This window comes from Drosophila nasuta, chromosome 2L (assembly GCF_023558535.2).
Source record: "Drosophila nasuta strain 15112-1781.00 chromosome 2L, ASM2355853v1, whole genome shotgun sequence".
Taxonomy (NCBI): Eukaryota; Metazoa; Arthropoda; class Insecta; order Diptera; family Drosophilidae; genus Drosophila; species Drosophila nasuta.
The window spans coordinates 25830978-25843714 of record NC_083455.1 but is presented as its reverse complement, the minus strand read 5'-3'; the positions used below and the strand labels follow the sequence as shown (position 1 = coordinate 25843714).

The following is a 12737-nucleotide window of genomic DNA, read 5'->3' as shown; positions in this document are numbered from 1 at the left end:
AAAGTAAGAGAACTTTCTTTAATGCATTTTAAAGAAGAAAGAATCGTAAAGAGAGATTTAGAAATGGATTCTAAAGACTATACTACAAGATCGCTACTTGAAATGAAATTCAGTGCACTTAAAGCAGCAGTTGCAACTGGCAAAGTTGCCGCCACTTGAGGGCAACACACGACAACACGTAGCAAGCATAAACTGGGCACAATTTAAGAATGCGAAAGAAAATTCCAAGAAATGCACAACTTAACGCTTTTCGCCCCCCAAAATCGATATCGATACATTTGTAGCTAACTGACCAAATGGCTGCAGACAGGACACGCTGCTGCATAAAAGGATATTTTTATGACGCTCGCTAAGGGAACACCTGGACCTCGTCTGTTCCTTCTGCTTGGGTTCAATTTGAATTTGTAATTTTTGTACTTGGAGTTGCATTTTATGAGCGGCTATCAAGGCGTGTCCTCAGCGAGGCGACTTTAGCTAATTTATGTGTTTTGTGGCAACAAACTGAACTGAGCTATGAATAGTTTGTGACATGCAATTTTTTGCTCAGTTACAAAGTAAGAAAAAGGTTTAAGCAGCAGAAAAGCAAAGTTATTGATGACTAATTGGGAATTATTTGAAGTATTCTAAACAATTATTTAGCTCTACTCTATTATATCAATTTTTGAGTATTTCGAATCATATTGTTATACAAATTTTAATATTTTATTATCATATTTTAGCTGGTCTATTTCAAATATTAAATCATTATTTTAAATTCATCTTTTTCTATCAATCCTTCACTATTCCAAATATTAAATTATTCTATTAATTTCACCTTTTTATAGAAGATTTTAACAAGATTTTTCAACTATAATTTCTATATTTCTATGTAATGTAATTATTATATTAATTTCATCTTTTACTTCTCTATTTTAACTGCATTTTTCAATCATAAATTTTTATATTTCTATGTTATGTATTCATTGTAATTATTTCACCTTTTACTTCTCTATTTCAGCTGCATTTTTCAATCATAAGTTTTATATTTCTATGTCATTTATTTGCTGCTCTATTTCAACTCTTAAATCATTATATTAATTTCACAATTTTCTTTTTATTTTTAGCTTCCCATGTGGCCATTAATTTATGTGTAAGTCGAACAATCTTTAAATTATTTATTTATGCTATTTATATGCAAACTTGAAGTGTTTCAATGCTGGGGCATTATCATGTGATTACAAACTTAATCTGCGCCAATCAAGCTAAAAATCAGTTGACAGGGATCGGGGAATACCCATAATTGTTGGCCATAAAAATTGCAGATTGTGTACGAGTATTTTACATAATATAAGCGTACTTCTTTTGTTTTTTTGCTGACACATTCCAGCAATGGCTTTATCTGCCAAAAGTCTGAGTGATATACTACTGAGAATTATTGGGTTGATTCCCCAGAGATAACATAATAAATACAGAAGTAGCGCAATCCTTTGAGTTCTAGTTCACACTCTTTAGGCAACTTATGGCACACTTTTGTCGAGCTAATTAAGCGGCAATATGTTGTTGTTGTTGCTGCCACACGACAAAACTCAAGTGTGGCACGATCTCACAACAGAATGTGTGGCATATGGCTTGCTGCCTGCTGCCAGTTGCAATCGTAACCCAATCATGGAGCAGCACTTAAGGCGTCGCCGAAGCAAACTAATTTTTCGAAAAATGCGTTAAAATGCCACATAAATTATGTAACATGTTTGTGTGTGTGTGTGGGGAAAAGTCACCCCCGCCACAAGAAGGAAATGAAAATGAAAATTTCCCAAAAATAAATTTTACAATTGCTAGCGAAATGCAAAAACCACAAGTTTTCACCCTCAACGAAAATTCGCTCAGCGGGAGATACTTTTGCACAATTAGTCAATGACCTCGACAGCTGTGCGAGGGAGGGGAGTTGGGGGAAAGGAACTAGTGTGTGTGTGTGTGTGTGTGTGGACATCACGTGCGCAGACTGGCTATCGATTGAGTCGTCGTCGTCGTTGTTGTTGTTGCTTTTGTGGTCGCTGCTTTGGCGGCGTCGGAAGCTGCGTGTCTTGAACTCTTGACCCCCGAAATAATGATGACTGCGTGTGCTTGTGTGTATGAATTTTCGTAGCAAAACAAAGCACAGACAGACAGAGAAAGAGTAAGAGTGTGAAGAGAGCGAGACAGAGACAGATAGTGTGGTAAAGAGCTTAGTCGGCTTTTAGGCGCTAAAACGGAAGTCGTCGATTTCCGCGTCGATTGCACAAAATACTCGAAAGTTAAATTGTTCGAACTGTTTATTGTGGCATTTCTAAGAATTGGCCATAATACTTGTATACACGCCCTCTTTCTTGACCAGTTCGAACTTGTTTTGCGCCTTATCAACGACAGCCTTCGAGCCGTTTCGTTATCAGAACCGAGTAATGAGCTCATTGCCTGCAACTGACTAAAAATAATCCGTGTTGCGGCCCAAAAACGAAACATTGTCGTCAATCGCACCGCGCAGATAAATCGAAGTATATTAATTTAAAACTTATTGTCGTGTTCGAGCGACCAATCGATTAATTTATTATAATCAGAAAAGAAAAGAAAAACGAAATAAAAACTACTAAAAAACTCGACCAGCTATGACGAAATTTGTTTACCCAGAATTCTGGTTCAACACTTTTTTTTCGTTTTTCGTGCAGGTGTCCCAGATAAGCACGCCAAAGTATCAAGATGCGATAAGAGTGTATGGAAATCATGAGACATACACTTCTTACTACTTACTATATAGTACAAGCTATAGGCTATCGCGAGAGCGAGATGGCTAGAGACTTATATAAAATCAACTCAAGAGCTTGCGCCATTAGCTGTAGAGCTCTTGAAAATCTCTATCTACGTATCTCTCTATCAATTGGAACTATCGAAAGTACAGCTCATTAAAGCAATAAATTATCGGTTATTCAAGACCCCATTAGCTACACATATAATACGAATATACGTTTCTCCGCTGTCCCAGTGTTAGACAACTTCATTTACAACCAGATTGATAAGCTAACTAAATTGAATACATGGTCATTTGCGTTGTGCAAGAAATGCGTCTTCAATAAATACGCTTTTCGTTTCGTTACTTTTATTTTATGAACTGCATTCGTAATTCCCTCCATCCAATTTTTAGTTATAGTTTTCTACTTCGATCGACAAGTGTTTTGCCTAAGTGGGTCGCTTTGAGAGGGAACTGATATTTCTGATAGTGTCGAGCATATATTTAATTCTTTCTTTACTGGACTTTACTGGACTTTAGGGGGTTTTTTCTTATACGAACGGAACTCAATGAGTCAATGCTAATTTAGCTTCTGATGAAATTGAATTTCTTTATAGATTAGCAAAATGGTTTCCGATTCCAAAGCCAACATTTTCTTTATGACTTTGTTGCATATTTTAAGGAATTGAGTCATTCACTTTTTCTTTGATAAGCTGACAAACGTAGTCTTGCTTTCAACAATTGTTCAAATATGACTTAAATATTAAATATTTACGAAATTTCGATGAACTATGAATACAAATTTTGTATAAATAAGCAGACAGACGCTCTAATGCATTCAACAATTGTTCTAACTTTAGTTAAATGCTACTATAGATATAGAAAATTGAAGTCAAAGGAATAAAAGCTTTGAAAGTTTACCCAGACGCAAATTAAACTTGACATTATTATGTTCCTTTAATAATGAGAATAATTATAAGAAAGTTAAGAACATGTTTTGAGCATTAAATATATATTACATATATTTAATTTGTAGCAAAACTTAACAATCTTAATCATTAGCAAATTTTTTAAGCTATACTTTGCATGAACATATTCTTATAATAATAAAAAATTGTATAGGAAAATGAATAAAATGTTTTAAGCATTAAAAATATATTCCACGTTAAGATAAGGAACAATTCGTTTAACTTTTCTTTAACTTATAGAAAACTTATACAGATATGTTTGTCAGGACAACATCATAAAACTAGCAGCATAACCTAATTCCCTATCAAAGCTAACTTTGATTCCCATTATCTTCTATACTATAAAATTTCAAATCAAATATAATATATAATATTATCTTTAAGTGCTCTATAAGATGAATTCAAAATATTTTTGACTATACTATTGAAATAGGAATCATATAGAATATTTATGCTTATCTTTAACTGAATTCAACATATTTTTTTCGACTTTGTAAGCTTGTTGATATAGTAAACTTTTATATAGTATTTAAAAAGTTTCGAATTCAAATTGTAAGATAATCAACAAATGTTCCCAAATAATATTATAAATATAGTTAACTTGAATATAGTATTTGAAAATTTGTCTATTCAAAATGTAAGATAATCAAAGATTTAGTAAGCTTTGATTATAAGAAACTTTCACATAATATTTGAAATATAATTATAATCAACTTAGGATGCAATTTAATCACTTGCTTTATAGAATACATTGAACCATTCAAAAGGAAACTTACATCGACTCTGCATGAGGTGGACGGCGTCTCTGGCACTGTTGTTGTTAGTCTTTAGCAAATCATGCTTCAAGGAATTTGTATTATCCTCGGGACTAGCGGTGTGCCAACGTAGCTCCGACATAACCATTTTCACAGAAACAGCAGATATAATATTTATTGTTTATAATACTTGGGATATGTTGTATGTTTGTTGTGTGTGTTGCACTTAATAATTGTCAAATTGTCACCGAAATGTTTCTTGTTGGGGGCTTTTTTTTACAACACTTGCACTACTTGAGTTCGCATAACACTTGCGAAGAGAGTTTTCTTATTTTCTATTTAAGTATGTGTGTGTGTGTGTGTGTTTGTGTGTGTGAATTTTCTTTTATTGATACTTGGTTGTAATAGCGCCGGCCTGCGTCCAAACGCGTTCGTGTTTCGTATGAAACTGACAACGACACAGCGATCCAATGCGGCAGGACAACTCTCAACGGATAATCGCTAGGCCTGACTGCTTGAGCTCAGTTTGTTGCTGCTGCTGGTAATGATGATACCGAGCAGTAGTAGTAGGCAATAATGATGATGATGGCAATGATGATGATGACGATATATGCTGCCGGTATTACAAACAGTCTATGCACGTTGTCTTTGTCTGCCTTGCGTTCACTGCACTCAATCTTTCTCTCTCTCTCTCTCTCTTTCTGTTTCGTTCTCTTCTCCTGCGTCTCAATGCCTTCCACACTCCCTAAGCCGGCATTGACTTTGCTTGCTTTGCTGTGTTTTGTTGAGTGCGAGTTTTGAGTTGAAAATTTGTGTTTTTGCGCCCAAAAAAAAATCAAAAGGCAGGGGAAGGTTTTTTGTGAGTGTCTGTTGTTGTTGTTCCTCTTCTTCTTCTTCTTTTTCTTTTTGTTAGCCACCCCAAAAAAAGCGGTAAGGGTTGTTTGGGTCTCGTACTCGTGTGGGGCGTATATATGTATGTATTTAAAAAAGAGCGTTTTGTGCTTTGCTTTTGCTTTACAGATTTTTTTTTTGTTTTATTGGAGCTTGATAAAAAACACACGAGCTGCACGATGTGCTTCAGAGGAGTCAACGCGTTTAACTGGTTTCACGTCGGCGCGGCAACTGCAACTTGGATCGAAAAACCGCCAACTGGGGGAGCCACTGTGTGTGTGTGTGTGTGTGTGTGTGAGCGAACAGCCGACAGAGCTTATTGCCCGAAAGCCCAAGCAGCGCATTGGTCTCTCTCGCTCTCTCTCTCTGTCGCTCGCTCGCTCTTGCTCTCTATGCTTGTGTGAGTGCGACTGTGAGTGAGCTGAGTACATGTGTGTGTGTGTGTGTGTGTGTGTGTGTGTTAGAGCGCACGCTCATTATTTACCGTTCTGGCTTTGAATGCCTGTTAGAAACGCGTTCCACAATTCAATCTCATTCGCTGGAGAGGAGAAATGAGCGAGAGCGCATTTGAGTGTATTGGTGTGTAATGAGTGAGACTGCGTTTTGCATTTGAGTGAGCGCGCACATGCGAGTGTATGAGTGTGTATGAGTGTGACTGTGTGTGATTGCTCCAACATTTTATACGTTTTAAAATTTTACTACAATGTCTTGTCTCGGGCGTTGTGTTTGGGTTGTGGGGCATCGTTCGTTTTGTTCGGCTCGGCATTCGTTGGACTCTCCATTGTCATCGTATAGGTGTGTGTGTGTGTGCAGTATGCGTGCGCTTGTTTGGGGTGTGGCTTAAAATTTAAATTTAGCTTTCAAATGGCGTTGGCGTCGACTGCGCTGCGTGTGTGTATGTGTATGCATATTATTTTATGATTGGCGCACACGCCTCAAAAATACTGACTCAAAACTTGCGCGTGTGCGTTGAGTGTGTGTGTGTGTGTGTGAGCTATGTAAAAATATTTTAAAGCTGCGTCGACGTTGACTGCAGCAGCAGCTTCATGTGCCATTGTCGTCGACGCTTTGCGCTTTGTTCTATTGCTGCTAGTCTTCCTCTTCTTTCGCTGCTTGTTCTTGTTGTTATTGTTCTCGCATTTATTTGCCATTCATTTATGCACACATGTGCTGTATGCAGACTGCCATTCTCCCACTCTCCTCTCTCGCTCCCTCTATTCTCTCCCATTCACCACCCACTTTGCTTCGCTGTTACTGCTGCTAAGACTTTTATCATTTTCTTTTGCCACTTCGTTTATTATTATGATTTGTTTAGGATTTTATTTTATTTATATAACATGCAGTGTGCAATAAAAATGATGAGAAAATGCAACAGTTATTATTTATTTTAAAATTATAATCCAATTTTATGTTTAAAATCGGATTTCTAATGATAAAAAGAACTAAGAATGCCGTGATAAATATTTGAACATAAATAATTATTTTGAATTTAAAATCTAATCTCTAAAAAAACTAATAAAATTCTTGCTTAAAGTTAAAAAAATAATTTACATTTGCACAAAAGAATTCAAATCTGATCTCTTTTAATTAAGCAGTTAATAATTTATTTTATTTGTCGCTCTACAACTTTTTGACTTCTGAACTCACATCGTAAAAAATGAAAACCATTCTAGAAATCTGTTTTCCCTTTTAATTTTCCATCTTCTAAGAAAACTTACAACAAAAATATGTATAGTAGTAAAGAAAAACAAGCAAATTATAACGAAAAGTCAAATTCCAAGGTGACCAGAAGAAATAAATACATAAATAAAATATAAAAAAATCTTTCCAGATATGTATAAAAAACATGCGCTGCAAGCAGGTAAAAGATGCACAGCAAAAAAAAAAAATCATAAAAAATTGTTACAAAGTCATAAAAAGTCGGTAGTTGTCAGTTGGACCAGGTAAACACACAAAAAAATTGTACAAATCCATTTGTCCTGGCAAAGCGTTTAACGCCCAAAAGGCGCAACGTTTCCGTTAGCGATAACCACCTATAGAGAGCATAGATCTTGGGATTTGTGGTACTTGAACTGCATGAGATAGTTTGAATACCCTGTAAATTACGAGGAGTTTTGACTGAGAGAGTAGCAAAGCAAAATATGAATTTGAGGGGAATATTTCCTAAGTGAACTTTGTTACTATATTGAGAAAAAACTAAAAGCTAGAGCTAAAGATCTACAACTCGATATATAGATGTATAAATGTGTTAGCTACATATTTTATTAATTTCATGATAATCGGGCTATGAATAATATTAGACAATTTCACAAAACTATTTTAAATATTTAGAAAAACTTCATTTTATTCTTCGAATTTCATTCTAATATGTATATAAACAATATTTGATGTTTTCCTTTAAAAACTAAAACTCGGTAAATCGATATATTAAGATATTAGCTATATATTCTATTCATTTTTTGATAATCAGTCTAAAAATAATACAACATTTTCGGGAAAATTTCATAGACAATATCAGCTACAATGATGTAAGCTACATACATATTTTGCGAATTTCAGTTTTATACGTCTGTTAATAATATTTCCTATTCCAGCTAAAATATTTAGGAAATTTCATAATAATTGTTCGACAAATAATATTATATCTTTGTTTAAGAAATTTGCTAAAAAATTTGGAAGTTTTCGAAGTACATAAGATATTGAAAATTTATAAAAAAAATATAACTGTATTCAGTTTATCGCAATATCAGTTCGTTTGAATTTTGCAGGTTTTTATCTTAAAATGGAAATTTAGCATAAAAATGTTGATTTTATCTTGTTTCAACCTACAAATCTTATTTCAAAATTAGATTAAGCATCAAAATCTTAATTCAAGATTGTTTGAACCCTAAAAACTTATTTCAAAATTAGATTTGGCATACATATTTTGATTTAAGATTGTTTTAACCTAAAAACCTTATTTCAAAAAATCGTAAATTAATATTTTTTCACTCTGGATTTGTTTCTCTCCGAGTGAGCTTAACTTTTTACAGGGTATCTCCCACGCGACTTCTTTGTTTTTTACGGTTTGGTTTTTGCGCTGGCTTGCATTTTTTACGATGCACTTACACACATATAAGACACAGACACAAGACAGTCAAGAGCCGCGCTCTGGGGCTGTAAATTGCGGCGATTTCCACGTAAATCATAAAAAATTTAGATACCCTGGACTTCTTTATAACCTGGAACGAGCAGCAGCATCCTGTGCTTGGTCCTACATGTTAATTAGACCTTCGACTGTCTTTGCCATCAATTGGCTACTGGTTCTGAGCCACTTTCCCACTCTCTCTCTCTCTCTCTCGCTCTCACGTTCACAAGGACTTGCTAAAAAAAGAAGACTTCGCGGGTCAACACTTTTGACTTAGTGACTGAACCGTTTGACTTTTTTATTTGCTGCCAGTTCGGTTCGCACTTGGCCTGGCCTACTGTGCGTGCCCATAAAAAAAAAACACACACACACACAGAAGATGTGCTTGTAACTCTTTTGGAACTGAGAATTGGGAACTGGGAACGTCCTTGCCTCCGACCTCGATCAGCGCAATCGTAAACGTTTCACTCATTGCCGAGAATTACTTAAGTCAATGTAGGCAAAAGATCATAAAAAAAAAGAGTTTAGATTTTTTATTGGGGCAGCCGGAAAATATGAAAAAAAATCAACTGAAACTGAAATTGAAACTACAAATAAATAAATGAGAAAAGGTCGAAAGGGAAATGCGTGTGTACTTGGTAAATAAATAGTAAAATAGTTTTTTCTTCTTCTGTTAGTTGTAAAATTTCGTTTGGGAAAAGAAAAACACTCGCAACTAAAAGTGAAATGCGTAATGAAGTCATAAAGTGAGCAAGGCCTTGGCACATGCAGGTATTTTGAGTATTTCGAGAGGTGCTTTGTGGGTTTGTTCTTGTGGCTTTTCATTTTAGTGGCCATAAAGGTGAAAGGAACAAAAATGGGAAAATGAAAACAGAATGTTCAAGTGATTTTTTCTTATCAGCCAATCAGGATGTTGGTTGGACATCTACTACTATCATTGCGATGACAAAATTTTCAAGAATTTCCCACAAAAGTTGCGTCTTTAATCCTAAAAAGTATACCTAGACAACGCTTCATAATCAAGTCAAGATTTGCCAAAAAAGATTTTCGTTTTTTTTGCCCTAAAACTCGTGGGAAAACTAAGCGAAAAAAAAAAACTGTTCATAAATTTCGAGAAGCTGCAAAAATAAATCAAAATACCGTTGCATCAAAGACGCAATTAAAATAGAGAGAAAATAAATCGAAGAAAGTTCCCTAAAAAAGAAGAAAAAAAACCACCCCGTGGAAGAAAAGTTGGGTGAATTTTCATGCTAAAAATTGCATAAAAAAGCGGAAGAAAAACGCTAAAGAAAAACTACAGAGTTGGGGTTGTTGCAACGAGGTTGCCCCGCATATGCATACGATAAGTTTGACTACCTGAGAATGTCCTTTGCTTTGCCTTTGATTGTCCTTGTAGCTGGGGTGTCAAATGCACGCAAAATACCGTAAACCGTAACGTGTTTTCTTCTATTTCTCTTCTTCCTTTTTACTATTTTTTGTGGCTCGTTACCTTTCTTTGTTAAAGAATATTTCCTTATCGAGAGAGACAACGCAATTGATTTGAGTCGTTTTTTACCCAAAAAAAAAATAGAAAGAAATCTAGAAAGGACATAAATAAAACGCTCGACGTCAATGCGATCGATGCTTCATCATGTTACCAGACAAAGGCGAATTAAAATCGTCATTCGAGATATGTTTGTGTAGGCAAAAAAAAAATTCAAGGATGCAATAAAAAACCCAAGTCGAGTGCTGTGAAAAATGAGGCACAACATCATGCATAATTTTTTTGGGCGAAACTCGCGCCAAATACGATATAAAATATTCCCCGACAAGCTGCAACAACTTTGCCCATAGGAACCACCCTCTTAACTACCAAAAACTATCCAACTTCTAACAAACTAATAAAATGTAACTTGAGTTCGGTATTTTGCGGGAGTTTTCAGCAAAATTGTGACCGGGTTTAAGATGCTTAACGGCCGATTAAGCTGACGGACAAATTTAATTAATACACACACACAATCGCACTGAGGGGGTGAGTTTGGCAAACAAAGGAGAGCCAAAGGGGTGCTTAACACCCCATTGCCAAATATTTTGGAGCAAAAATTCGATTTTTATCACTAAAATTGTTTTCAGAGGAATTTTTGTTGAGGGTGGAATGAAAATAAGTCTATTAAATATGCTTGAGACTAAAGTAGGAAAATAAATATTATATATGGAAATTAGGAATTCTGAATATAGAATTTTGATTCAATACAAAAATTTGACGATGGGATGAAAAGATTAAATAAGCTAGCATTTAAGGTAGTCAAATAAATATAATATATGGAAAATGGGAATTTTAGAATAGAATTCTAATTGAATTCAATAATTTGAGGATGGGATGAAACGATTAAATAAGCCAGCATTTAAGGTAGGCAAATATAGATAAATATAACATAAATATAGAATTCTGATTCAATTCAAAAATTTGAGGGCGGAATGAAAAGATTTCTTTTAAATATGGTAGAGACTCAAGTAGGCAAATAAATATATGGAAAATAGGAATTTAAGTATAAAATTCTGATTCAATTAAAAACTTTGGTAATATTCCGAAAAAAATCGTAATAAATAAAATAAACAATATGGTTTCTACATTTCGCCACATATAGAACATTTTAATTAAAAAAAAATATATATATTAAAATTGCATTTTTAAATAAAATATTTTATGTATAGAATTTAAACGAAATCAATATTTTTAGAAATAAAAATCAAGTAAGGAAATGGAACTATTTGATTATCTTAGGAATGTAATTAGATTCAATTCTTGGTCTACGCATTCCATCACAAATAACAAATTTCAATTTAATCCATTTTAAACATTTAAATAATTCTCTTTTGTCTCTTTAACTCACTTAATGTCTTCTTTAATTTTTCTATAAGGTATAATTTTATAAAGATATTTTTTAAAGAAATTTTCTATCACATACAAATCTAACTTTGTATTTGCTTGTTTCTTATCTTTATGTTCCAAGCGATCAACTATTAAAAAGAAATATGCAAAAAAAATTGTTATATTTTTTTTCTGTCGCACTGCTATTTTAACGTTTACAGCTGCTGTATATCAAATAAGTATTTCATTTGTATTTAAAAAAAAAAAAATTATACTTTCCCATATAAAATTTCTATAACAAATTGTAATATATTTCTTGTATGTGATGTAGGAATGAAATGATGTACACAAGTCTAATATGATATCCGACAAAACGTTTCATATATTTCCGATTATATTTTCATTTTCTTTAAATTGATTCAGAAGTGCTTTATAGTAAGCACTTGATAAAGACAAATCAAATACTATTCTTTATCAATCCAAAATATGCTTAAGTGCACTCGCTCTTATTTCTACTCAATATGAAGTTTAAATTGAGCTCACCGTTTTGGTCCTGCAGCTTTAAGCAGTGTTCCAAATCGCGCACATCCTTGGCACTGGCATTGCTGAAGTGCTCAAAGAGTGTCAGCTCCTGTTGCTGTGTTGCCTTCTGCTCCTGTTCATCCTCATCCTCATCCTGTTCCTCCTGCTCTTCTTCTTCTGTCTCCCGCTGCAAAAGTTCGGGTTCTGTTTTCAAGTTGAAAGGCGACAGCAACGTTGCACAGTTGCTGCCAAGTTGCAGTTGTTGTTGTTGTTGTTCGACAAATTCATCACTTGACTGCAGCAAGGAGTTGCCATTGTCCTTGTCGCTGTGTCTGTGTCTGTGATTTGCGCTGACGTCGCGCATATTTGTGTCAACATCCTCGTTATCCTGTGACTCTTCATTCTGTTCACAGCTCGTTAGCGCTTCGTTTTTAGCCACATTCTGTTGACTCTTCAACAGCGTCTCGAATTTAAAGTTGCCAACTGCAAGAGAAAGAGAGATTGAGTTGTAAATACGCCATTTTGTTAGTGGGCTTCATATTTGAATAGATTACGCAACGAACCAATCAGCGATAACCCGCTCAAAGGGTTGTCATCCACATTTACATAAGCCTCAACATTATGAATACCCCAACAACAACAACAAAAAAGTCATATGGAAAATCACAGCAACCCTTTTTTTACGACTGATTCGTCGGCCATTTGAATAAGCTGCTCATAAAAAAACGCCTCCCCTGTGTGTCGTTAGCCCACATAAAAAAGGGGTTGATTTACATAATAAAAAAACGCATGTGGATTTCATTTTAATATTTCCCCCGGGGGTGAAAAAGGGGGCAACACAATCTCCATGCGCAAACTCAACTCAATATGCTGATAACAAAAAAGA

At 34.6% G+C, this 12737-nt stretch overlaps 1 protein-coding gene across 2 annotated transcripts in view; it reads right to left on the bottom strand.

Moving 5' to 3' along the window:
- Nucleotides 1-12737, bottom strand: part of LOC132796190 (protein nubbin) — a 46757-nt gene that overhangs the window by 8298 nt on the left and 25722 nt on the right. The window contains exon 2 of one of the 2 annotated variants that reach the window (XM_060807271.1): nt 11873-12334. In XM_060807271.1, coding sequence (XP_060663254.1) covers nt 11873-12334 — 462 coding nt within the window. Of the gene's footprint in view, nt 1-4481; nt 5571-11872; nt 12335-12737 lie in introns of those variants that run through there. The other variant, XM_060807279.1, reaches the window with a different exon arrangement.